Source organism: Argopecten irradians, chromosome 2, assembly GCF_041381155.1.
Source record: "Argopecten irradians isolate NY chromosome 2, Ai_NY, whole genome shotgun sequence".
NCBI classification, from domain to species: Eukaryota; Metazoa; Mollusca; class Bivalvia; order Pectinida; family Pectinidae; genus Argopecten; species Argopecten irradians.
The window spans coordinates 4,140,453-4,167,435 of NC_091135.1; the positions used below are offsets into that span (position 1 = coordinate 4,140,453).

General features: G+C 33.0%; 2 protein-coding genes across 7 annotated transcripts; one reads left to right on the forward strand and one right to left on the reverse strand.

The window, feature by feature from the left end:
• Positions 1–1,083: 1,083 nt before the first annotated feature.
• On the reverse strand, positions 1,084–26,967 carry LOC138314183 (uncharacterized). Of its 6 annotated transcripts, XM_069254376.1 has the most exons (21): positions 24,478–24,763; positions 22,966–23,107; positions 20,723–20,840; positions 18,897–18,975; positions 18,382–18,487; positions 16,488–16,614; positions 16,018–16,109; positions 14,755–14,912; positions 13,912–14,038; positions 13,494–13,538; positions 12,503–12,541; positions 10,990–11,110; positions 10,351–10,408; positions 9,463–9,547; positions 9,046–9,190; positions 7,666–7,729; positions 7,083–7,197; positions 5,535–5,684; positions 4,465–4,518; positions 2,660–2,755; positions 1,084–2,075 (listed from the first exon to the last, which is right to left on the reverse strand). In XM_069254376.1, exons 1-21 carry the CDS (start codon positions 24,601–24,603, stop codon positions 2,005–2,007), a joined length of 2,118 nt encoding a protein of 705 aa, XP_069110477.1. In that variant the 5' UTR covers positions 24,604–24,763; the 3' UTR covers positions 1,084–2,004. The 6 variants fall into 6 exon arrangements, with proteins under 6 accessions (XP_069110477.1, XP_069110476.1, XP_069110480.1 ...); XM_069254375.1 differs by lacking the exons at positions 12,503–12,541; positions 24,478–24,763 and adding an exon at positions 26,826–26,967 and having other exon boundaries at positions 13,455–13,538; XM_069254379.1 differs by lacking the exons at positions 12,503–12,541; positions 24,478–24,763 and adding an exon at positions 26,064–26,177 and having other exon boundaries at positions 13,455–13,538.
• On the forward strand, positions 24,726–26,247 carry LOC138312626 (uncharacterized). Its single transcript, XM_069253426.1, has 3 exons — positions 24,726–24,844; positions 25,076–25,149; positions 26,026–26,247. Exons 1-3 carry the CDS (start codon positions 24,769–24,771, stop codon positions 26,245–26,247), a joined length of 372 nt encoding a protein of 123 aa, XP_069109527.1. The 5' UTR covers positions 24,726–24,768.
• Positions 26,968–26,983: the final 16 nt, after the last annotated feature.

Below are 26,983 nucleotides of genomic sequence, written 5' to 3' on the forward strand. Positions count from 1 at the left end.
ACATACTCTTTTTCGCAATTACTTAAAGCATTTTTTCGCAATTCACATCTATGCATTACGATTCTGACTTGTACGTTAACCCCACAATTTTTTCTTCATTGGTGATGTTTGATAAATATACTTCGCTGTTGCATATACATTCATTAATTTCATGGTTTATTTTTTCATGTTTTACATACTAATTTATTTAATTACCGTCCATGTTTTTTTGCCATCTGATTCAAATTTAATATATATTCTGTCAATTTCGTGTCTTGTGATTTTATCGTTAATTATCCAGAAAATAAAGTAAAATATTTGTCAAAATATGTAGTATTTGTTGTATGTCCACGTATCAATCATAAAATTAGTGTACATTATAGTGTATATACTATATAGAAATGGCGAAACTAATCTTTCAATGGATGATTTAGTCAGGGATTGCATTGAAATCTTGATTTACAAAGAAAATTATCCCTGTTCTTATGAAAGTTGTTAATCCCTGTGAAGTGTCCATTTCCGGGAGAAGTGTATATGATGTCACTCTCCACCATTATACAGTTTACCTTTTCAGATGTACGATAATGTGTGAAAAGTACAAGAGAGGGAATTGGCAACTCACAGGTTATAGATATAGCATCCATATCCGACTTAATAAATCGTTTTCATGCAGCTATACGATCAAGAATGTCAATGGTATCAATTAAGATTATTTTAATAATGATGTGGAATTAGTCGATATTTTGTGCGTTATTTCTCATACGGAATGTAGAACAATAAATTTAATCTATTAATTTGCTTCATCCTTTTAGGTTATAGCTATCATAACAGGGAGTTTTATATAGATAAATATCCGATAAGAGGATTGTGTTATTCTGGCGCGCACCGCTCATAGATAAAAGATCACTACAGCGCTTGCAGTAAATCACATCGTAATGCTCGTTTTAATTATTGTAAAGTTTATTTATTTTCCATTTTCACAACAAGTTGGCATCCATACTCCCATAATTTGTCAATTGAATGCAGTGTAAAGTTTAAATATGTACACTGATCTGGATTTTGCACAGGGGTCGATGCAAATTCATACAAAATGCACAACATCACTTTATTTTTTGTATTTTGCTTTAATTGTTGAAGACATTTTACAGTGATACATTTATAAACCATGACTCACATTCACATTTATTAACCATACTCAAACAAGTCAGTACAAGAAACATACATTCTCTGATCCACTATATATACTCTCTCAACACTCTCAGTAATTTTTGCACTTCGGGTTCAACAGCTGCATAGAGTTGCTGCCTGATCTGCATAGAGCTTCCTGTCGATCTATAAACTATCATATCATAACTAAGCATGAAATGCCACTGCCGCGGGGATATGGGTATACAGTTGATATATCTCGACTGTTTTTACTTACAAGCAGGTACTATTTAAGCACCACTCCTTCTGCCACAATGAAAACTTAAATGTAAAGTAATTCATTTACAAAACCGATGACCATTTATATACAAACGACGGATACTCAGCTTCCAACTATCTCACAGACAATTCTTTCCTTCAAGTGAATTGCACCATATCCTTTTGCTCTTTTTTCAGCGAATTGCATAATTCCTTTTCGCTTTTTCTACCGAATGGCATAATATCTTTTTGCTCTTTCTATTATGATGCACCATGTCGGTTTGCTCTTTCTTTCTAGTGAATCGAACTAAATCGTTTCGGTTTTTTTTGCTGTCTCTAGTGAATTGCACAATATTATTTTGCTCTTGCGCCACAATGTGTAGATCTTTCTTGACCATAAACAAGATCACCAATCATAACTAGAATCTATAGTATTTAAATATCTGCTGCAAATAGCAGTGAGATTGTTACTAAGTCTTCCATTTGTGCCACACTTTAGACCTCACAAAGAAGACCCCTTGACATATTTACAACACTCCTGGCCGGAATGAGCATGTGTTAGGCGAATGTCACAGAAACTTAATCACATACATAAATACACATTTTCCTATTTAGCCGGAATCAAATACAAGGAAATAAATAGTTTTCACATATTGTACAATAGTTCTTTGGCTCAACTAACCAAAATAGTCCTGAAATTGAAACAAAGTAGGGGTTTAGCAAAGAAATGTCGATCTATATGGTATATACATATGGTACAGTATACAAATACACTTTTTAAAATGTACTTTAAAGCTTAAACTACGTCTTTATTGTGAAAACTACATACAGACTTCACACGCTTTCATACAAATTTCGCACTTCATTTTTTTTTGAAGACAAGACAGCTGACTCGTATAAATTTCCATGTATAGAATTATACAACTTAAATATGAATGTGGGGCATGCCGTAATTGATAAACATTGATAGTGAAATCTAGATTTCAAAAACATAATTACAATGTAGGGGAGATCATCTCTACTGAAAATGTGCAACTACAGTCCTTAAGATTTATTAGGTTTTTTTTACTAAATTCTAGAAACATATTTTTTTTATTTTCATACTGTATGACATGATCAAAAATAATGATTGATTAAAAACAATTTTAAAATAAGCAAATTCAAATTTTCAGCATCGATCTACAGTCAAATATATTTCTAATCTCAAAGAACACATTTACACTCACTTTTGTACATCAACACACGAATATATGGCCGAGACATTAAAGACACTTACCTTCTCTGTTGGCACAAGAAACGGACTGAACCTTACAGTTACAACAGTTTCTATAGGAAGTGTCCATTAGAGGCTGGAAGGTCTGACAACACAATCCTGTAATATCGACCAAACTCAATTAATAATCTAATGGGTTGTATAATTAAGTCTGACAACACAATCCTGTAATATCGATTAAACTCAATTAATAATCTAATGGGTTGTATAATTAGGTCTGACAACACAATCCTGTAATATCGACCAAACTCAATTAATAATCTAATGGGTTGTATAATTAGGTCTGACAACACAATCCTGTAATATCGATTAAACTCAATTAATAATCTGATGGGCTGTATAATTAAGTCTAACAACACAATCCTGTAATATTGATTAAACTCAATTGATAATCTAATGGGCTGTATAATTAGGTCTGACAACACAATCCTGTAATATTGATTAAACTCAATAAATAATCTAATGGGCTGTATACTTAGGTCTGTCAGCAGAATCCTGTAGTATTGATTAAACTCAATTGATAATCTAATGGGCTGTATAATTAGGTCTGACAACACAATCCTGTAATATTGATTAAACTCAATAAATAATCTAATGGGCTGTATAATTAGGTCTGTCAACAGAATCCTGTAGTATTGATTAAACTCAATTGATAATCTAATGGGCTGTATAATTAAGTCTGACAACACAATCCTGTAATATTGATTAAACTCAATTGATAATCTAATGGGCTGTATATAATTAGGTCTGACAACACAATCCTGTAATATCGATTAAACTCAATAAATAATCTAATGGGCTGTATAATTAGGTCTGTCAACAGAATCCTGTAGTATTGATTAAACTCAATTGATAATCTAATGGGCTGTATAATTAAGTCTGACAACACAATCCTGTAATATTGATTAAACTCAATTGATAATCTAATGGGCTGTATATAATTAGGTCTGACAACACAATCCTGTAATATCGATTAAACTCAATAAATAATCTAATGGGCTGTATAATTAGGTCTGTCAACAGAATCCTGTAGTATTGATTAAACTCAATTGATAATCTAATGGGCTGTATAATTAAGTCTGACAACACAATCCTGTAATATTGATTAAACTCAATTGATAATCTAATGGGCTGTATATAATTAGGTCTGACAACACAATCCTGTAATATCGATTAAACTCAATAAATAATCTAATGGGCTGTATAATTAGGTCTGACAACACAATCCTGTAATATTGATTAAACTCAATTAATAATCTAATGGGCTGTATAATTAGGTCTGACAACACAATCCTGTAATATTGATTAAACTCAATTAATAATCTAATGGGCTGTATAATTAGGTCTGACAACACAATCCTGTAATATCGACCAAACTCAATTAATAATCTAATGGGCTGTATACACAATCCTGTAATATCGATTAAACTCAATTAATAATCTAATGTGCTGTATAATTAGGTCTGACAACACAATCCTGCAATATCGACCAAACTCATGTATTGGGTTGTATATTAAGTCAATAAAAGTGGCTATATTTCGATGGGATGTCCCACTTCCTCAGGTCATCAAATATTTATACACAAATACTGATGATGTTATATGTTGATATCAATGCTAATGGTTTAAAATTTGTAAATGATGATTGGAGTTTCGGAAAAACATCAGTTTCTCAAAGTTAATTAATATGACAACTATTGACACAATTGTCATTCTCAATTTTCAGATTCATGGAGTTTTTTTTAAAGTTTTTGTTCAGCTCTTTGAATACTAAAATGGGAAAATGACAAATAAATGTAGATACATACCAAAAGTATGCCCTTCTTTACAAGTGATTGTGAAGTTGTCACCAAGTACAGCTGGTAAACGTTGGTCAAGGAAAATATATAGCAACTACATAACACCATTCTACAATTAATCTTTTTTGGTAAATAAAAACAAACTTTACCAGAGCCTGGAATGATAACACTATCAATTTTTGTTATAACTTACATTGTAAAAACGATGCAAAATAAAAGTTTGGAAGAATTAGGACAAAAATTATTGTTTAATAACAGATACTAATTCAAAAGCTTATTATAGCCAGTTTCCAATCTACCGGTAGTTGTAGAAGGTCAGGGGTGAAGTACCCAACACCAAATAACCAATACACAAACCCATATCTAGCTTCACCAAATGAACTATTCAATCTCACTCTTCACAAATTAAAAGGTTTGGGTTTGGTTTACTTTTGAAGAAAGTCCAATCAAATCTCTGGTCAATTAAAGAAAGTCATTATAAATGTTATATCAAACATGCACATGTGTATGAGTGCTTGCAGGGTTGGGAGACTGTGGTTCATTTAAAGTCTCGTTATATTTAGTACTATCCCGTCAAAGCTATGACACCGGCAGCACACTTATCTCATACGAACGGCAGCCATGCAAAGCTACACTAGTTGACTCCCTCCTAAAATGTTGAGCAGTAAACAAGAGAATAAAACAACACTGTATATCATTAGCTGTTTAAGTTTGTGGAGAAAAAAATTGCAGTTTTATCTTTGACATTGTGCAAAAGTGTAAGTAGTCGGATAGATCAAATATCATGGCTCGGTAAAAATAAGGAGGTTTAACTCAACTCGTTGCCTATAGTGTCATAGTCCAAAAGTCTAAACAATATCACCAACTTAAAATAGCATGAAAATTTGAAAATAAACACACACCGGCGTACTTTAAATCTTTATCTGGTACTTCAATTCATGTGTTATGGAATTCATAAGGCAGTTTTGATATCAGGTAATACTCATTTTAAGTCATCCATTCAGTACAAATGTTGGATATCAGGCGAATTATGTGATAAAAAAGTCAATGCAAAAAATAGCATGATAAGAAAAGGATATTTTCACCACATATACAACAGTTGTGATCGATGGTGTCAATTTCTTTAAATAACTGCCCTAAGGTCTCCATTTTGGCATGTAGAGGTGTATCGATATATTCATGCTGGTGATGTTTCAAAAATTGTAGCATACATGAGCAAACATATCTATCTGCAAAAATAAAAAGATATTAAAGAAAAAACGTTTTAAAAAGATGAACAGTTATTTACAAAAGTGAGTCTAATGTTGATAGAAATAAATACTATTGATGGGTGGATTTTGTGCCTGCCTTATAACCAAACAAAATTAAAAGCTTTTCCTAAACAGGTATAATCAATAACGTTACACGTGTTAATTAATTTGATATTGCACTTGTCTAGAGGATTATGACTTAAGATATTGTCGTGTCATCTTCTTCTTCTTTGACTTTATTCCTCCATAAATGAAGAGGTTATACAAAACTTTAAGACAAAGAGTTACAAAAAGAAATATGCAAGCGATTACATAAATAACACATATTTGACGTCCTAAATCAGGACATTATTATAAGTAAATTGAGAGAAAAAATATATAATAAAGGGAAAAAGGATTCACCAATAAGGAAAATGATTAAATACAATCTAATGTCTTCAAAGACATAATGATATAAATGTAAAAATGTACACATATTTGCTGAAAAGTTAATTTAGCAGCTTTCACAGAAAAGCAACAACAATTAACGTAAGCAAATCTTGCAGAATACCCATCATCCGGTAATAGTTCCTGTATATAATCAGGGGTGTACCCTAATTAGTCTCTGATTGACATTATATTTCAGTTTCCTAATATTTTATTAGCAAAAAGATGTTAGTGTCAATTCGATTAGACATCAGGCATAGCCTATCCCATATTATATCCTTTTTATATCAGAATTACATATACAAATACCAATGACAGATAACTTTGATCAATTTACAAATTACAAAATGTAACAATTAGAAAATACATTTTTGTATGAATACATTTTCAATACACTTGCTCTAAAGTTTATAAAACATAAAAAAATATTAAACATTGTTTTGGCCACATTTTGCAAACAATTTTCTTTTATAAAAATTGTTTGCCAGAATTACACAATTGTTTTCTGTTCAGCTGTTTTAGCCAGCATAAAATATTGAAGTATAGGTTTTTGGCAGTGGAAATTCTGGTACCTTGGTATGTTTTGAATATTTCTATTAACCAAAGTCAGCTTTCAAACTGTTTGTCATGTGTTAATATTGGTGCTGTATATTATCAATTAAATTATTCACAAGCCATCTTTGCACATGTATATTCACAAAGATTTAAAGATGTTCCGGATGCAATTAATTATTTTTTCTAATTTTAACTTGAAGTAAAATGAGAAGCTCAAACTTTTCAATGGTGGTAATGGTGTAAAGTAAGTAACTTTTGTAACTAATGAAAAGTACTAAATCGTCTGCTCCTGTTTTTGATAGTGAAAAAATACCATTTGTCAGCACCATTTTACCACAACACAAATAATTTGAGTTTTATAGTATGCGTTGGATGATTCAGACCAGCATTGCTCACCTTTGTCTTGCATCATTTCCTTTCGACTTTGAAGAAGCTGTAAAGACTCCACAATGTATCGTCCTATGATTATCTGTCGCAGTTTCTGTATATTTTTCTCAGCATAAGCAACTTCCTAGAACAAACCAAACAGGCGAATAAAACATCATGTCCATTGCCTTAACAGTCGTCTGAAATCTAAACACAAAGTTTAAAATTAAGGATTTAGCAATTCCATTTTCTATTAAAAAGAAAACTTATCTACAGAAAAGTCCTACTAAATATTAAATTCTCATACATATGGTATTGGCAATTTCAATACTCCTCTCACAATGGTATTTCACACTAATTATCTTTAAGCATGTGCAATTTCTGCTCACTAGCTTTAGAAAAGTAGTGATATTTTTATATGCAGTAATGACATGTTTCTTTGAAATGATCTGTTCAGATATAAAAAATATTTGACATCTGTCCATATCTGATTAAAATCTACTTTGAATTTAGAGTAATTATCTATTAAATTTCGATTTTATTAAAATAATTATTTTAAGATTTTTGTTTTTATATCTTGCCATATTTTCACTACGATCTCCATGTTACCTACTTCATTTTCTTCTGAGGAATCTGGACTTCTTGGTATATGTAAAGTAATAGTGATGAGAAAATATCTGTCAGGAAAAAAAACAAATGAAGCCATAATAACATTCATTATTAATTTTGAAACATTCAAATTAAGTCTGGTCTATAGTAAGCTAAAACCAGACATCAAATGTGAAGCTTAGTATACATACATTCTATATATAGACATATTAACTGCCTAGTAAATAAAATTGAATAAAACATCTGGTTTTAAAACAACAAACAAATAAAAAAACTAGAAATATGTCTGTTAGACATTAAGTGCTCGCTAACTACTTCCTAACCTTAATTTCCAGTATGAAATAATCCTCGGCAACAGGTGTCCCCGTGTACATAGCACTTTCGCTCATTATCTCTGGGACTATTGCAAGGAGATGGTTTACACCCTTGGTGTATTGTAATAGATACATTCCTTTACTTCATCAGAACTTTAAATGTGAAATACCTTTGAACTTTGTTAAGTGTGTTCTTTGTTACATAGAAGCGTGTTTATTATTATATAGATATTGATACGATAGACTCAAGACTTGATTCGCTGTTCAAAATAGTCGTCCGCTAGAACACTGTCTAGTCTCTGTGCACATGGTGACTCACCTGTGCCACGCTTGAACGCCTTTCTGGGGTACATTAGATCTAGAGCTCAGACACCCAGACTGATATTTTATATTGTCTTTTTTTGTTTCACTCGTATGATAATGCGCTTCACAATGCGTCTATATTTATCGACTATTTGAACCTTTTTAATACATCATCGGTGAGGTGCTTGGATTTCTTGAGCGATACAAGCGTTTGTATGTTTATACGCTTCCAGTTCCATAATCCTTTATCGACTATTTAAACCTTAATGCACATTGGTGTACAAAATCGGCGAGGTGCTTGAATATATAGAGAGTTGCAAGCGTTTTTATGATTATACGCTTCCAGTTCCAAACGTATTTTTGTGATAAGTGTTTAATCCAGGTACGTTCTTGATTACTGACAATTGCATATGTAAATCGTTGCAAAAGAGTTAATATTTAATTTATGTTTATGAAATCATAAGCTGTGTATGTAACCATAAGCCAAAGACCAACAGAATATAGTTATTCAATACGTAGATCTCACTTCCGGTATTTCATGCGCACTAGGCATAACGGATGTACACAGACTCTACACACGACAAGGAAAACAATAGGGCGAGCGTACTCTGCTCGCCCTAAAAACAATATTGGCACCAAGATCATGAAAGATTTATAAATTTAAAACAGTCTTAAGGCTAGATTATGCCCATCACAAATGACATTACAAAAAGTTACATTCTTTTTTGATTGGCTACGCAAACCACACAGGATTTAGCCATTGTTACCTGAGGACCCGAAGCCTTTTTAGCGGTAGAGAGTACCAGGATGAAGGGTTAGAGATGTCTGTTGTGACAGATGTAGCCAAGTCTTTTCCTTGCCAAAGGTGAATTCGGAAGGTTTCCATGACATCAACCATCAATGTCAAGGGCACTTTGATTTCAAATAAAAAAACAAAAACTTTTTATTACATACAGTTAAACATATCCTCATTGGTATTAACTTATTTCAGATTGGTCAAGGGAGATAACTTCAACATCTTAATACATGTACATGTATGTATAATTTATATAATGTATAATATACAATGTGAATTCCAGGAGCTGCATAATTATACAATGATATATAAATTTTATCTGGGATAAAGAACATCAATTTATTAATTAATCATGATACTAGTATAAAATGTCTACAACTCTCAGTACCTGTTTGATTTTCAATCATCATCTGTACTCTTTTCTGTAGCCTGCTTATCTCCTCTGTTTCCTGGTGCAGTGGCTGGATGTGAAACTGTAATATAATTGTATAGGAATAAAAAATAAATGTAATGTATAGAAACATTGCTATACTTTTTATGATATTTTCTCCATATTTCATTAAAGATGCTCCACCGCCGACAGAGCATAAATGATATCCTTCACTTGAATAATAATTGGTGTTTAATCGTGTACATATATGTCTAATTAACACAAAAAAATAACAGAAAATAATTTATTTTGCCTTTTGTGCATGCGCAATCAATACTTCATTCCATATAGGATATAGTGCCACAGATTTTTTTCAGGATGCAATTAATTAAATTATATTTTGTAATTTTAACATGAAGTAAAATTAGAAGCTCAAACTTTCCAATGGTGGTAATGGTGTAAATTAAGTAACATTTGTAACTGGAGAAAAATACTAAATCGTCTGCTCCTGTTTTTGTTAGTGAAAAAATACCATTTGTCAGCGGTGGAGCATCTTTAACAAGTTACATATAATTATCAATAGTTCAGTAAAATGATATGAAATTAAAAATATAAAAATCATGACATAGAAGGGTGATAAGGTGATGTAGGGGTTCTCCTTTCACCTAACCGCCCAGGGCATGAAAGTGAAAAGGTCAGGGGTCACCTACCTATTTATGTAGGCTTTCTATTGGCACTCCAGTTTCCTCCGACTCTAGGACCCCTTACCGGCTTATTACATCCGGGCCATCAAAAATCATTTGTATAACTTGTTTCTCAATCAATGTAAAAAAAATGAAGTTGATGTAAGAGAATTTCTGGAGGGCAGTGTATGACAATTAACTCATTTATATATAAGTCACTTACCTCGAGTTGTTTCTGGAACATTCTAATCTTTAATGCATCAAACTTCTTTTTTGATGATCTACAATCAATATAATGTATAGAACTCAAATATAATGTTAATTCTTAATGATCTTACTTTATGATTTGTAAGTAAGGACACTTTGTGACACCCTGCAGTTTGTACAAAACATTGAGCACATTGCATGTCACCCTGCTATGGAGGCTGTCTAGTGCCAAATTTATAGTATAATCGCACTGAAATGAATACGGTGCTATGGAATGGGGTGGACGTAAAAACACTACACATATCGTATAAACTGCTTATGTTTCCGCACACTCCCACATCATTTTATTTCAAATTTGCATATTACAAAGTTATCTGCCCTTGCGGGTAGGTATCGATTGTGACATCATGTGTTTGCGAGCGTAACGTCATACGTTTCCGAGATAACGACGTGAATTGCGCTCACAAAATAATGACGTAACAATCGATACCTACCCGCAAGGGAGCTTACTCTGTAATATGCAAAAACGGAATAGTTACAGCTGCTGTAATTAAAGACAATAGTACATAAGTCATTCAATACTCCCTCCATCCTCCAACTTGTACACCCACTTCCTCCCCCTCTATTTAATGATGAGATATTGTTTGATACGTACACGAGTAGAGCGCTGAATAGCATGGCGTTGTCCGACATATCTACCCCGTAACAATGCCAGTCTTTGTTTTGATCTGTTGTGGTAAAGCTGGTGTTCCACTGTTGCAGATTCACAGACACGCCTGTAACAAAGCAGTGAAAGATTGATGTTGATTGTAAAATTTTCTGGAGATGAATTAAACATGTGTGCAATAAAAATGTCTGCTTTTTAAATAAATATTATGTATTTGCACATAATAGTGTTATCTGCGGGTAGGAATTGATTATGACGCCATGTGTTTGCCAGCATAACGTCATACTTTTCTGCGAAAACAACGTGAATTAAGCTGCACTCACAAAATAATGGCGTAGCAATCGAGATCTACTGACAAGGGAGCTAACTCTGTAATATGCAAAGACGAAAAATTAGGTCCATTAAATCCTATTCATGTTTTTAAGTACAAATGTACCTAATTTCAACCCAAAGCACATTGAGGACATAAATGGCAATTTCTTCTGGTACTAGTATGCTCAGATATGTTTTATTGTGTTGTAACTACAGATTGCTATTAAGTACCTAAAATCATCATATATACAGCAGAAGTTTTACCAATATAATTCTTTATTTAACAAGTTTTAAAATTTGACAAAGTCTTGGATAAGATAATGCTGAACGGACAGACATGACAAAAAACCACAAGTCCCTTATCAACTCCCGTAGTACTAGTCTTCACAGGAGATTTGGGCCCAGTTTCACAAACATTACTTAAATTTAAGGAATCCCTTAACTTAAAGATCATGCTCCACCTCCGACAGAGCATAAATGATATTAATCATTTGAAAAATAATTGGTGTTTAATCGTGTATGTATATGCCTAATTAACACAAAAAATAACATAAAATAATCTCTTTCACCTTTGGTGCATGCGCAATCATTACTTCATTCTATATAAGATATAGTGCCAGGGAATTTTTTCGGGATGCAATTAATCATATTTCATATTTTTAACTTGAAGTAAAATTAGAAGCTCAAACTTTTCATTGGTGGTAATGGTGTAAAATAAGTAACTTTTGTAACTGAAGAAAAATACAAAATCGTCTGCTCCTGTTTTTGATAGCGAAAAAATACCATTTGTCAGCGGTGGAGCATCTTTAAAATTTTTCCTATGGGGAAATTTAAGGCATAAATAAAGATCAAAACTACACAAAACTTTATAGATTTGCAATAATTTCATCTTATTAGCACCTTTTTACTTTTTTCAATATTTAAGACGCCCTGGGCGCTTATTTGGTCGAATACAGTATATATACAGTATTAATCAATACACATGTTTTGTGTGAAGAGTGCAACTTTGGGGACCGATTACATCCTACCTTCCATCATTGAGCTGAGAACTTTCACCTACCTTTATTTGTGACGACAACATTTCCCCTGAAAAGAAAACCTACCTTTATTTGTGACGACAACATTTCCCCTGAAAAGAAAACCTACCTTTATTTGTGACGACAACATTTCCCCTGAAGAGAAAACCTACCTTTATTTGTGACGACAACATTTCCCCTGAAGAGAAAACCTACCTTTACTTGTGATGACAACATTTCCCCTGAAGAGAAAACCTACCTTTACTTGTGATGACAACATTTCCCCTGAAGAGAAAACCTATCTTTACTTGTGACGACAACATTTCCCCTGAAGAGAAAACCTACCTTTACTTGTGATGACAACATTCCCCTGAAGAGAAAACCTACCTTTACTTGTGATGACAACATTCCCCTGAAGAGAAAACCTACCTTTATTTGTGATGACAACATTTTCCATGAAGAGAAAACCTACCTTAATACTTGTGACTAGAATACAACATTTCCCCTGAAGAGAAAACCTACCTTTACTTGTGATGACAACATTCCCCTGAAGAGAAAACCTACCTTTACTTGTGATGACAACATTTCCCCTGAAGAGAAAACCTACCTTTACTTGTGATGACAACATTCCCCTGAAGAGAAAACCTACCTTTATTTGTGATGACAACATTTTCCATGAAGAGAAAACCTACCTTTACTTATGACAACAACATTTCCCCTGAAGAGAAAACCTACCTTTACTTGTGATGACAACATTCCCCTGAAGAGAAAACCTACCTTTACTTGTGACAACAACATTTCCCCTGAAGAGAAAACCTACCTTTACTTGTGATGACAACATTTTCCATGAAGAGAAAACCTACCTTTACTTATGACAACATTTCCCCTGAAGAGAAAACCTACCTTTACTTGTGATGACAACATTCCCCTGAAGAGAAAAAAACCTACCTTTACTTGTGATGACAACATTTCCCCTGAAGAGAAAACCTACCTTTACTTGTGACGACAACATTTCCCCTGAAGAGAAAAAAACCTACCTTTACTTGTGACAACAACATTCCCCTGAAGAGAAAAAAACCTACCTTAACTTGTGACGACAACATTTCCCCTGATGAGAAAACCTACCTTTATTTGTGACAACAACATTTCCCCTGAAGAGAAAACCATCACATGTGGAAAGTAGTAAGGTCTCGTCCTTGTATCGTACAGCTGAAACATATCACAGTACACTCAATTTTACCTCCGTTTCACATCAAATTGTGGAGTCCAACCATGAAGGCCATTGAGAAAAAATCATCTGAACCCTATATATTAAAGTAATTTTGTATGTTTGTTTTGGTTTACTAGTTTAATGCTCTATCAACAGCCAGGGTCATTTAAGTATGTGTCAAGTTTGGATGGTGAGGAAAGCTGGAGTACCCAGAAAAAAAGCAGTACCTGGCAACTGCCCTACATGGTATATATTAGAACTTGAAACCCAGAAGTGGAGGGTGTTGTGGTAATTTTAACTCTACTCGGCCACTGCAGCATTTATATGTAAAACTCTACTGTATCATTAGTATAAAATGTTGATCTGAGTTACCTGTGATATTCAGCTCCGTCTCTACCTGAACATGAGTTGTGTGGTGTAAGACCATTTTGTCATCAAACAGATTAACCACATACACCATTAGGTAATACTCCTTGACTAATAATACCAAAATCTGGTCCTGGAAAACACAGCATTTAAATTGGTAACATATATGGTTCACAGAGATTTTTCATAAAACCTTGATGGACTTTTCAAGGAAGTTTCCCAGTTTCCAGGGACTGTATCACCGGTTATTATAATGAAAACAACAGTGAACATTGTTAATTCACAAATTCACCTTATAGCCAGTTATGTTTGTGGGAATGATATTGTTTGCGCTTTCATGGGGAATTACTATGAACACAAAAATTTGATATTGAAACCCAAAATTTTGAGAAATGGTTGAATTACATATACCATATTTGACTCAATAAGTGCCCAGAATGTTTGAAAACATGTTAATAAGACGAAATTATTGCAAATCTATACAGTTTTGAGTAGTTTTGGTCTTTATTTATGCCTGGACAATTAAAATTGAGTCCTCAAAATGGGAAGGGACAATTATAGGGACATGGGCCCTTATTGGGTCGAATACGGTAAATTTGAAAGGCAAAATGCATAAACTCTGACCCGCATAAATTTTTTCTGAATGTCTACATCATTTGTATTGTGATGTTTGGCTCCTGTACATCAGTTACACAATGTAATCAGTTGTACCAGTCAACTAAAGACGTTACCACTGAAAAAAACATGGCCCCTTTTCTAAATGTCTTGAAGATATGTATTCTTATACACGTATATTACAATTGAGAACAGAAGACAGCTGAAATATTAACACTATTTCAGGTTCATTACCTTTGAAATCTGTTTGATTGTAATATCAATCACTGCCAAAGAATCTTGATCACTGTGGAGTGATATGGACGATACTACATCTCCGTTCTTTAAATTCACCACTACCATAACAACCGTTCCATCCTGGTATCCAGTGACCATATAATCCAGGAGTGTGCCTATTTCAGCAAATAAAATATTAAAACAAAAAAGAGATTATCATAAGAAATCAAAAAGTGGTCAATAAGCTAGAGAGGAAATCAAAATTTGCACAGATAAAGGATTCAAATCAGGTGATTGTTAAATTAAAACAATCTATGTTTTGTTGTCTGGTCCCTTCTTGCTATAAGTATCAAAACAAAACACATAATAAGAAATGGTTATGTCATATACAATATATGCTCTAAAAATCAGATGGTGAAATTTCAAAACCGTTAAAATTTAATTTGCTTATTTTTACTTAGAATAATTACATGTATTGCGAAATTTTTGTAACTTATATAATTTGATTACCAACAACCTGATGAATGAAATGAGCAATCATTTGAATCAATAAATAAGTGTTTCTTACACTGCCTGACCTGTACATGCATTGCTTGGATCACACATGTTTCCGGGATAATTGATGGAACTCTTTCCTTTTTAATGCACTACTATGATAACACTGAGTATGTATTAAAAGGATATTGAATGTGTAGAGTCTTCTAGTCATTTAAGGGTAAAAACTATCATGCAGTATTAGTTACACAGTTTGTTAGTGACCTAATACGAAAAAATATTGGGTCTAAAATAAAATTGTATCGCCGAGCCTGATACATGTTTATTTTAGACCCAATATTTTTCTGTATTAGGTCACTAACAAACTGTGTAATGAATTTATCCCGTCGAAGACCCTTTCAATGAAGTAACTGCAAAATGCATTATGTACGGAAACCCAAACGACTCAAACTTAAACAATTTTCACCTCATTGAAGACTCGAATGTGTTGTCATGGTCCATTTCTGTTAAATAATCCTAAATAAGTGTTGCCAATTTCGGTTTGCTTTGAAAGTGGTCATCAGCACTATCATTCAAACCTTTTGTCTCCATCTTTTGATTGCCGTCGTCGCGAAGTGTTACTTGACCGCCATCTTGTTGCTAATGACATTAGGGGCAAAGAACGATAACTCTATCGTCCAAACCTGATACGATTTCTACTTACCTAATACGACTATATATTGGATATCACGTGACGTCATTTTAAGCAATAGGAATACAAGATTTTTGTCAGAGGCGGGACAATACCTGTTGGCATGTGTACTGGCTTCTGTAACCATGCTATTGCAGACGGGCAAGTTGATGTAAAGGTCATTTTCTTCAAAAGTCTACATTGCTCCCTGTTATTGTAAATGAAAAAATAAATGTTAGCTATATATTAACATCATTTTTTGAACCGACACAAGTAATATCAGTAATATATATAATTCATTCTAAGAGTCTGAGGAGAAACCCTTTCAGACAAGTAATCACTTATGACAATATTTTAAAGAAATATAACAATTTTCTAGATAATTATGATATTTAATATGTTGTATTTTACATATGATTTATATAAATGAATGTTAAAAAACATAAAATGACAAATGATTTATATAAATGAATGTTAAGAAACATTAAATGACAAATTATAACATAGAAATTTTCAGAATGTAACACAACATTGTTTGAAATCTTGCATACATTTATATATGTCAGACACTTGATATGTAACTTACCGAGAATAACATGGAAACTTGATATGCCATAGTAAAACATCACCATTTCTCATAGCAACAGATAAAATGGCCGCCTCTGCTAAGCAGCTGACAGTGTTCTCTCCATATGCTGGCGTCCATGCTATCTCTGGATTTCATGTAGAAATAATAGTGAATATATATAGCTGTATGATTATGACATGTCACAAATGTGTCAAGCATTTGAGAATTGAAAAATTTATTTATTACCATCTCCATCTTTGATCTTACACAGTGGACCTTCAATAAACCGGACACTTCCGTCCCTAGCCAAAACCACATTCATATTGGGAAATCTACATATTGACACATTCTTCCTACAATGTACTGTTAGTCAGTACATGTATTATACAGTTGTTTCATGACTTATCAGTCAACAGTCAAAACTATTTTCCCAAGGTGTTGGGACTATCCTGATGAACTTTTCCTGAGGCTGGAGGCCAAGGGAAACTATTTATAGGGTTGGTCTCAACACTGAGGGGAAACAGTTTTGACTGTTGACTGATCACTAAGACAACTGATTTGTTACCTGAACCGTAATCTTAAACTTGTCACAGGTTTTCGAGAGAAAGACTTTGTTCAAAAAAGTATCAAGGTCCAACGTTCCAGTGTTTATGACATCAACATTGAATTATGATGTCAACAATTATACGCATGCAAAAGTTCTTCGCCTGTAAAGAGTCAAACTAATGACCGATCAATAGTTTCTGAGGATTTGTATATTTGTAACAAATTTCAAGCAATTTCATGTGAAAACAGTCTAAATAACTTTATTCACGTTTACATACAGTATAGAGAGTCAGGTAACAATGAAATCTGTTCCCTGGCATTTCATGCAGATTATGAATTTTCTTGTATTTTCTTGGATCCATTAGTAGTGTATTCATGTGTGAAAAAATAGATTGTATTCAATTGTTTGCTGTCATGAACGTGCAGTGAGAAGCAGAAATTATTTCCATTCCTTTGTAAATTATAGCACTTGTCCACTTCTTCTCATGAAATCTGTTTAAAATACATTTTAACCTCACTTTTACAAACCATTATAAGAGCTGTTTGAGAACAGCAAAGCTAAATTCTAGCAGCCTTATAAGACCTAAGAGCTTAATCATGCGAGTACATTTGTGCCAATTAGGCATGTTAAAATTCTCAAAATCCTGTGCTTTCCCTTTAAAATGATTGCCCATATCCATAACAATTGATCATGATTAGTTCTTTAATGGCTGTCACAGGCGAGCTTTGCTGTTCTCTAACAACTCAGTTGTTCAGCTTGATTATGACCTATCAAGTACATATAGCTATAATATGTACTTGCCAATTACAGTGGAACTCGGTTAATATGAACTCGAAGGGACCGAGATAAAACTTTGAGTTATCTGAGTGTTTGAATTAAGCGAGTTCTCATGTCTAATGACAATCTCTTTACTTGGTATATATAGAGGAGTGCCATGTCGTAAAATGATGTGAACAAGAGATGTTAAAATTGCCGATTGTAGTTGCAAAATTATAACAATAAAACCGAGATATATATTTTGAAATGCTATTCTACAGCAGATTTATGGGGAAAAATCAGCATTTTCGTCGAACTCGTTGTCTAAAAATATAATTTCGAGTTATAAGAACATTTTATTTATGATTTTTGTAATTCGGACCCAAAATTAACTTTGTATTATCCGAGTTCTTCAAGTTTTCTGAATTCGAATTATCCGAGTTCTTTAAACAAAGATAAAGAGGGGATTCGGCCGGGACCGAAAAAGTACTTCGTTTTAAGCCAGGTTGTCGAATTATAATAAGTTCGTATCAACCAAGTTCCACTGTACATGTTACATTCATTCCCATTATAATACTTCATTAATTAGTTGACGGAATCCTTTCCTACCTAGAGCAGACACACTGTGCATTTTAGTTCTGAGGTAATGGATGTCCTTTGGATCGCCTGTATTCCACTCAGAGTTCTCTAGATATAACGAGGACAGATCAGCCACCTGTAGAATCATGTTCAAAATAGGGAAATTGCATCATTATTCATATACATGTATATACAATTTATAACAGGAAAAGTTGATGCAGTTAATTACATTATCAATGCAGCAATAATAGCGAAAGATCCATCGATGTATTGCTTATTTTTTTCTTTCAAATAATTTTTTTCTTTCATATACCAAGTAAATCAAAATGTAAGTCAGGGAAGGTATAGGTATTTTGTATATTAGTATCTGTACAGAGTCAGGCAATATACCACAAATATGACAGTTATATATAAAAGAATAAGATAGATTACATCCTTTAAATTAATAAATGTGAATTTAAGTGTTCTATTCTGATCATTAATCTATATCATAGCAGTTTTTCAGCTATTGTACATTATTACAATACGACTATTTAATCACTTACCACTTTCCAGCTTGATTGGGTGTCGAAGGCACTGTGCAACAGTAGTTGGTGGTCATGTGACAGGGTTGCTAGGATACATCTAAAATCACCATTAATGCCAGGTATTTATAGTTAGAAATACAATATCATAATTCTACAAAAATCAACTTTATTGCGTTATGTATAATGTACATTCAATAACATTGTATTAAAATAGAACCAAGAATATTTGATATATATACAGTAAAAACTTCCTAATCAACCACCTCTATATCAATATACTGACTGCTTGTATTAATAATTAAGATAAATAAGACCACTTTTCTAGGATTCCAAATGACAAATAGCAACACAATTCACCTGTGTATAAAGACCAACTTGCAGTATAGCTCATTTTGCCTCTGTCCCTTGGGTGGTCATTGAATTTATAATTACTAATGTGAGCATTATACTAAGCTCCAGGAATATTTGTATTATGTAACTAAAGGTAACAAAGAACATCATCTCTCTTAATATCTACTAATGAGAGTATATATGAACCGACCTTAACTGGCAGTGTTACCTCCCTTTATATAAACTGGCTAAATTAACCTCCCTTTACATGTAATGACTAAGCAATACGTCCCTTAACACCGAATAGGATTGTTTGAAGTACCTTCATAGTACCAGGTAATGTAAGTTATGTAACATAATGTAATGCCTTTCATTATATGTATTACCTCCCTTTACATGTTACTGATAGTATACATGTAATGAAGAGCATTAATGCCATTACTTCTCTTTACATAGAATGTGAGAATTATCTCCCTTTACTTGTAATGAAGAGCCATAATACCACCATTAAATGTAACAGAGAGAATTACCTATACCTTGATAATGTAGGAAAGTATTATTTCTCTGGTTAGAGATACAATGTATATTTCTCTTACCCCAGACAGGGATATCCACGTCACAGTAATAAGCCAGAGGGGAATTCATTCCTTGAGGGGAAATTTACCCATAAACGGTAATAAATTAGAGCTAGATTGATCCCTGACATCACAATGACCACCACGCGTTGACAACAATGCATTAAGGTCATGTCATCCTCGCTTGCATTAGTGACACATCATTATTAGAGACACAAAATGATGCACAGGGTATGAGTCTATGAGAAAGAGAATTATTCATCCTCTTGGGGATTAGACATGAGATCTCGACCCTCAGAGTTAGATTGTTAAGATGTCAAACACTCAGCAAAGCCTCATGTTTGACAACTTGAAAATCTTACCTTTTGGGTTGAGATCTCCTGTCTCACCCCAAAGAGGGTGAATGATTCTATAATGATCCACACGTCTATGCTAGTGGGGGAAAGATATCTATACACACACAACTAATGTATGATGTAACAACATTGAACAACACAATGACGTCCCTTGTGAGTGATACAATGTGAATCTGAACGTTAACTCTCATTGTAAAATTCTGGTGTTAATTATTGAAAACATAAGAATCTTACTGGTACCCCTAAGATTGCGATTTTCCTGTCTCTCCCTCAAAGCCGTGAATTTTTATCATTAATCTCTCCTTATATAAAGGAGAGCATTACCAGAGTATCTAGTACACCCTTGAGAGTATGACTCCCAAAAATCAGATTTTATTCTCGAGATTTAAAACATGTGTCTATTTATCATATGTTTTGACTCTTCAGAATTCTGAGAAATTGTGATTTGGCTTCTGAATCTGCTAAAAGTCAAGGGTCAACTGGATGTCCAGATCACCTCCCTTTATATTGTGGACATTACAGCTTCATTTAAGTGTTACCAATAACATTAATTATCTCCCTTTATATTTAATCTACAACATACCTCTGGAGGTTGTCTCCACCCAACGGGGACCAGCAGACTGTCCGGTATCCCGTATGTGGATGTGCAGACTTCACAAGTGGACATAAAGTATGGTCAAGGGCAAGTTCCTGCTTTAAATCTGTACAGAACAATATATAATAATATTAAAATACCAGTGTTATACAGCCAAAGCTGTCCTTTTCACAGAAGTACTGGAAGGAGCTATAAACAATTCGCAGACTCAGTACATTTAGAAAATAAATCTAAGGCCGTTTTCGATTATACAGTTTGGCTGGTTGGACCAAGTTGTTCGTTTATTAATTAAAGACGAACCTGGTGATTTTATATTGTTTTCAGACGAGCCTTGGCAAAGCCCTCACAGGCCTGTATCAAAAACTGCAGGTCTGTCAGGTTTTATACTTGAACTAATGACTTTAACCAACGGTCGAACCGGTTGTTCCGAATAAACGAAAACGGCCTAACAAAGTAACAAGGGGAGGGCATTCCTCAGACAATAAAATACTCTGAAACCTATTCACAGCTTATTGCAATTTAAATAAATTTATGAATTAATGAGGCAACCACATACAAGATACTACCCGTATCTAAATATATATAACAGGGTTGTCAAACCGGTCGGAATTCGCTAACCGGTTTCTCAGAAAATCTTCCAACTCAGTAACCGCGGTTAATCAGTAAACTTAACATTGATATAAACAGTAATTTAAGTGGCAGCTTATGACAGTAAATTAAACCACAGCAAACTCTACCAATGTTTTGTTAACTGCTAATCATGATAGGCCTTTTGTTTATAATTGTTGTTATATAATCAATTTGAAACCGTTATCACAATAAATTGACTACGTGTATGTTAACCCGTGTGTCTAGCTATCGATCATTTGTTTACCGATATGGCTGCACAAATTATTGACTTATCTTGCGAGACTGAAAAGTGGCATTGTCTATTTTTTTGTTTGCTAATTTGTTTAATAGTGTAATTCAAAAATATAAAAGTTCTGCCAAATGAATACTATTGAAACACATAATAGCCATTTTACATAATAATCAACACAGTTTTCTTGATCAGCATATATGAAATGGTTTGCATAATGATCATCTTTCCCATTTATTTGGCATTTTACGACATTGCAGTCTAACATACATGAGTGATATCAGTACAAAAGTACAATATAAATGTTATTTAAATGTACATGTAATGGTATCTGTTTAAAAAATAAACATTGATAAATTTGGGAAACATACATTTATGTACATAAGTGTCGAACTGCTCTGTAGGTTAACATGGAGATTCCTGTTACACAATATTTATACAAACAGACACATATATACCAGTCTGCTTATTCGGTTAGGCAATTTTGCAACCGGTTATATTATATTTAGTAGATTTCCGACTGAGGTAATCGTAATTAACCAGTTAATCGTTGACAACCCTAATATATATATATACATACATATATGATATTGTTGAATTTGTTGGTGATATTACATCAATGTGGAAGAATTGACACACAATATATCAAATGTATTACTGTTACACAATACAAAAATTATAAAAACATTAATATGTATATATATATAGGTACAAACTTAAAGATGCTCCACCGCCGACAGAGCATAAATGATACTCATCATTTGAACAATAATTGGTGTTTAACCGTGTGTATATATGTCTAATTAACACAAAAAATAATATAAAATAATTTATTTCGCCATTGGTACATGTGCAATCAGTACTTCATTCCATATAGGATATAGTGAAACAGATGCAATTAATTATTTTTCATATTTTTAACTTAAAGTAAAATTAGAAGCTCAAACTTTTCAATGAGTCTTTAAAGATGCTCTACCGCTGACAAATGGTATTTTTTCACTATCAAAAACAGAAGCAGACGATTTAGTATTTTTCATCAGTTACAAAAGTTACTTTCTTTACACCATTACCACCATTGAAAAGTTTGAGCTTCTAATTTTACTTCCACCATTGAAAAGTTTGAGCTTCTAATTTTACTTCAAGTTCAAAATATGAAAAATAATTAATTGCATCCCGAAAAAATTCTGTGGCACTATATCCTATATGGAATGAAGTAATGTTTGCGCATGCACCAAAGGCGAAATAAATTATTTTATATTATTTTTTGTGTTAATTAGGCATATATATACATGATTAAACACCAAAATATTGCTCAAGTGATGAATATCATTTATGCTCTGTCGGCGGTGGAGCATCTTTAAATGAAACAAACCTGGAGATTTAGTTTTTTCCTGAATGTCTCGAAATTCATTTTCATCCAAACCAGACATGTTGTATTGAACTTCCAAAGCTGGTATTGATTTGACATGACAACTTGATGATGACACAAGCTGATGAGGCGAATATTCAAGTTCCTATATAAGATTAGTGATAAAACATGTACATTGTCAAGCAAAAATATTTGTAATGTAAGGCAAGTTGTTTCAAATTTAATCACATTTCCTTCAGGGGTCGGTCCTGTTATACAATTAAAAAGATAAAACTTTATTTCGAAGTTTTTACAGTTTCTTTCATTGTGACTTAAAGTTATGTGTCGTAACTGAGCGATGATTTTGTGTCGTAACTGATCATGAGCGATGATTTTGACATGCTATTTTTTCATCATTAATTCATTAAAAACCATAAGGTTTGATGAATAAAGCTGTATAAACCATTCAGATGACTTACAAACATTAGTTATAACACAGAAATTTTGTACCGAAAAATTGTTGTTTTTATGCCTTAAATATGTTTAAATGAAAACATACCTGCAGAATTAAGTCACTTTCTAATTACTAAAAACATTGTATCGGTAAAAATGTGTAATGAAATTGTAGACCACAATTTGGCTTCATGGTTTCACCGTATGTACTCATTTCACTTCACTATTGATGTAAATTAATGATTTTTGGCAGTTTCAGCTCTTATTTGTACATGTAAAATTAAAACCTATGCGTTGAAAGCTCTGTAATTTTCAAAAAGTTGGTAATTTTTGGTGATGAATAACATATTAACATATTAAAACCTTATCTTGATTCGTCAGTATGAAAAATACGGCACATATAACTTTAATAATATGGTACTCTTTTGTGTTGTGCAAGATTAGTGCGGGGGTTATCTCCCATATCTGTCAAATTTGTGTGGGTCTATTTTTAGCATTGTTGTAGCAGACGGCCCAACATTCAAGAATGGTGGTTTGCTGAGAATTGACATTGGGTGAAAAGGAACAAGTGGTCTTATTAAAAAAAGACATTGCAAAAATTGTAGACATTGCCAAAATTGTTGAATTTTCTCATTTTACTAACTGTTATGTTTCAAAGAATTTCAAAGAAAGAGAAAGCATTGAAAATAAGTAGAGAAGCAGGCGGCCCAGATTAACAAGTGAATAAGGGGATCAACAAATTTTCCGCATATATGTAGTAAAACATGATCGCAGGCAAATATTAACCAATTTACCTACATTCAATTAATTTACTCATATAAAAGTTTAATAACTGTCCCTCACGATTGAATCCCAGAACACATATGTACAACGAATAAGGTTAGCAAGAATATTAAACAATTAGGCCAATTTAAACCCTCGGTAAAACCGATACATTTGTACAATACAATGTAAGTTACAGTCATGTACATACATAATGTATGTAACGTTACATTGTATGATCGATATTGTCAATAAGTAATCGTAAACAGGTATACGCGCTCACTGTTTGGGAAACGACGAAGCCTGTGAAGAGAAATTTACCGTTATAAAAACACATTCGTTTGTTGCTATGGCAATTCGGCCATCTCTCGACCATTTTACTGCGTTGTAGCAACTTGGTGTCAGGTTGAACGAATATTTGCATTTCTCTGTTACATCTGCCGCCATTTTCGCTTTTCGGAATATCTCTGACGTTTTCTTCCGAATTTTACAAAACGGATGCTGATTGGTTACTTTTCAATATCACGAACCAATGATAACTCTTGTCTCATATTCGTTTTTGATATCCCACGTGTGCTTCTACTTTCATTTCACCGAATCGAGAACTCAGTGATGGCATTTCGATTTAATTTTCCGAATCCAGATCACCCATCGGATAATGATAGTGCCATAAATGATGAAGCAAAAGGTACCAAATAAGTGACGATGACCATTGGAATGATCATTTTTACTTTAATGATATCGATAAGGAATGTAAGCGAAATTATACAATTTTTTGTATGTATATACTGAGTGTGCAATAGAGGATGAATACATTTGTTGTACAAACTGTAGACAAGGCATGTATATTTATAGTCATACAATATGTATCTTATAAACTGATTTTTAACGTGTTAATTTCTGTAAAATTTTGTTGTAGTTGAAGAAATCACTGAGAAAAAAGAAAAGTCAGAAAAGGAGCATGTGGCAGAAATATTTCTAAAAGATAATGATGTAAGTAGCTTATAAATGTATGTACATATATGATTATACACAATGCAGCATACAATTTTGTATGTATATGTACATGTACATGTAAATTAGTGTGGAAATTATATGGTTTCAAGCCTATATAGCATGTGTACAAACAGAGTAAGTATATGATATAAATTAATATGAGTGAATTAAGGCAATTAAATTCATAAAGGACATAGTTAGATATCACATTTCCAGATATTTTAGTAAACATGCAAATAAAAACTGAGGAATCTATTGTGCAATAAGACAAATTGAATTTAATGAAGATATACATGTACACGTAATTAACTGAGCTGGTTTTTGTATATTTTTTTATTCATATATTTCATATTCTGTCTTTCACCTCTATCCCCATTTGAAAGAAGTATCATTTCTGTATCAGATACCGTATTCGACCCAATATAAGCGCCTGGGTCCCCATTTTGAAGCCTCGATTTCAATTGCCAAGCATAAATAAGACTAAAACTTCACCTTTTAGTTTGAAGTCTTATTCGATTTCAATTGCCCAGGCTTATATCGAAAGATTAAAACTGGTAAATAACAAAACTTGTAGGTTTTGAATAACTTGTGTCTTATTGAACGCCACCTTGCAATCAATTTCTAATATACCCTGGCGCTTATTGGGACGAATACGGTAACCTTTTTTAAAATTCTAGATTACCGATTTTTAATTAAAAATGAACTCGGCTTTATAAAATTGTCATCATGCTTTAGATCTGATGAAACAAAATCAAATTACATAGTAATAAAATAGTATATAGTATAAATCAAATCAACAAAACTTTTGTGGTTCATATTGAGTGTTATATTAAAAAAAAAATTTTTTTTTTTTTTATTTAATTGGCCTTACAGTTTGATATGCCAGATGATGTCACTGCCACCATACATACCTTTGGTGACACAGAAGTTCACTGTTACAACAGCGAGTCTGTGGAGGAATACTTGTGCAGGAAGAGACCCGAATCATCAAACTTTGTTACAGCAGTGTCTGCCCATTCTGATCTTGTTCCGGATAAATATGAAGGTTTGAACTTGTATAGTCATTTCTGTATATTCGCCGTAATTAGCGCTTGAATAATTTTATCACATAATCCGCCTGATATCCAGTGATTACGCCTATGTATTATTTTTGCATATGCAATGTCACTAGTGTAATATGACCTGGATCATTTTTCATCTGCTGGAAATTCATTGTGTGACGTTAGACAGAAACAATAAAATGACGTCAGGAAAAAATGACATGACGTCAAGATTACGAGAATGACGGGACAAAATGGCGGCTTCTGCTGGATTTTAGCAATACATTTTGACGTAAATTCTTTGTTATATAGGTATTTGTAATTATGTGATAAAAGAATCTTAAATTTGTGTTCAATTTATATGAGATTTTACGAAACTCGTCTCGAAGTTTTAATTTTTGCTCGCCAAGGCTCACAAAAATAAAACTTCTTAGACTCGTTTCATAAAATCTCATATGAAATGATCACTCATGTAAAGATCCTATATGTAACAAAGGGGAAGCACTTATTAGTAAACCAAAATGTAATGTATGTAACGTTACATTGTATGATATTGTCAATAAGTAAGAAATCGTAAACAGGTATACGCGCTCACTGTTTGGGAAACGACGTAGCCTGTGAAGAGAAATTTACCATTATAAAAACACATTCGTTTGTTGCTATGGCGATTCGACCATCTCTCGACCATTTTACTGCGTTGTAGCAACTTGGTGTCAGGTTGAACGAATATTTGCATTTCTCTGTTACATCTGCCGCCATTTTCGCTTTTCGGAATATATCTGACGTTTTCT

Coding starts and splice junctions, on each gene's coding strand:
- LOC138312626 (XM_069253426.1), top strand. CDS start 24,769: ATGGCATTTCGATTTAATTTTCCGAATCCAGATCACCCATCGGATAAT. Junction 24,845..25,075: donor CATAAATGATGAAGCAAAAG/GTACCAAATAAG, acceptor ATTTTGTTGTAG/TTGAAGAAATCACTGAGAAA. Junction 25,150..26,025: donor TATTTCTAAAAGATAATGAT/GTAAGTAGCTTA, acceptor TTGGCCTTACAG/TTTGATATGCCAGATGATGT.
- LOC138314183 (XM_069254375.1), bottom strand. CDS start 26,951: ATGGCGGCAGATGTAACAGAGAAATGCAAATATTCGTTCAACCTGACA. Junction 20,841..22,965: donor GGAAAAAACTAAATCTCCAG/GTTTGTTTCATT, acceptor TGTTCTGTACAG/ATTTAAAGCAGGAACTTGCC. Junction 14,039..14,754: donor CAATCAAACAGATTTCAAAG/GTAATGAACCTG, acceptor TGTGTTTTCCAG/GACCAGATTTTGGTATTATT.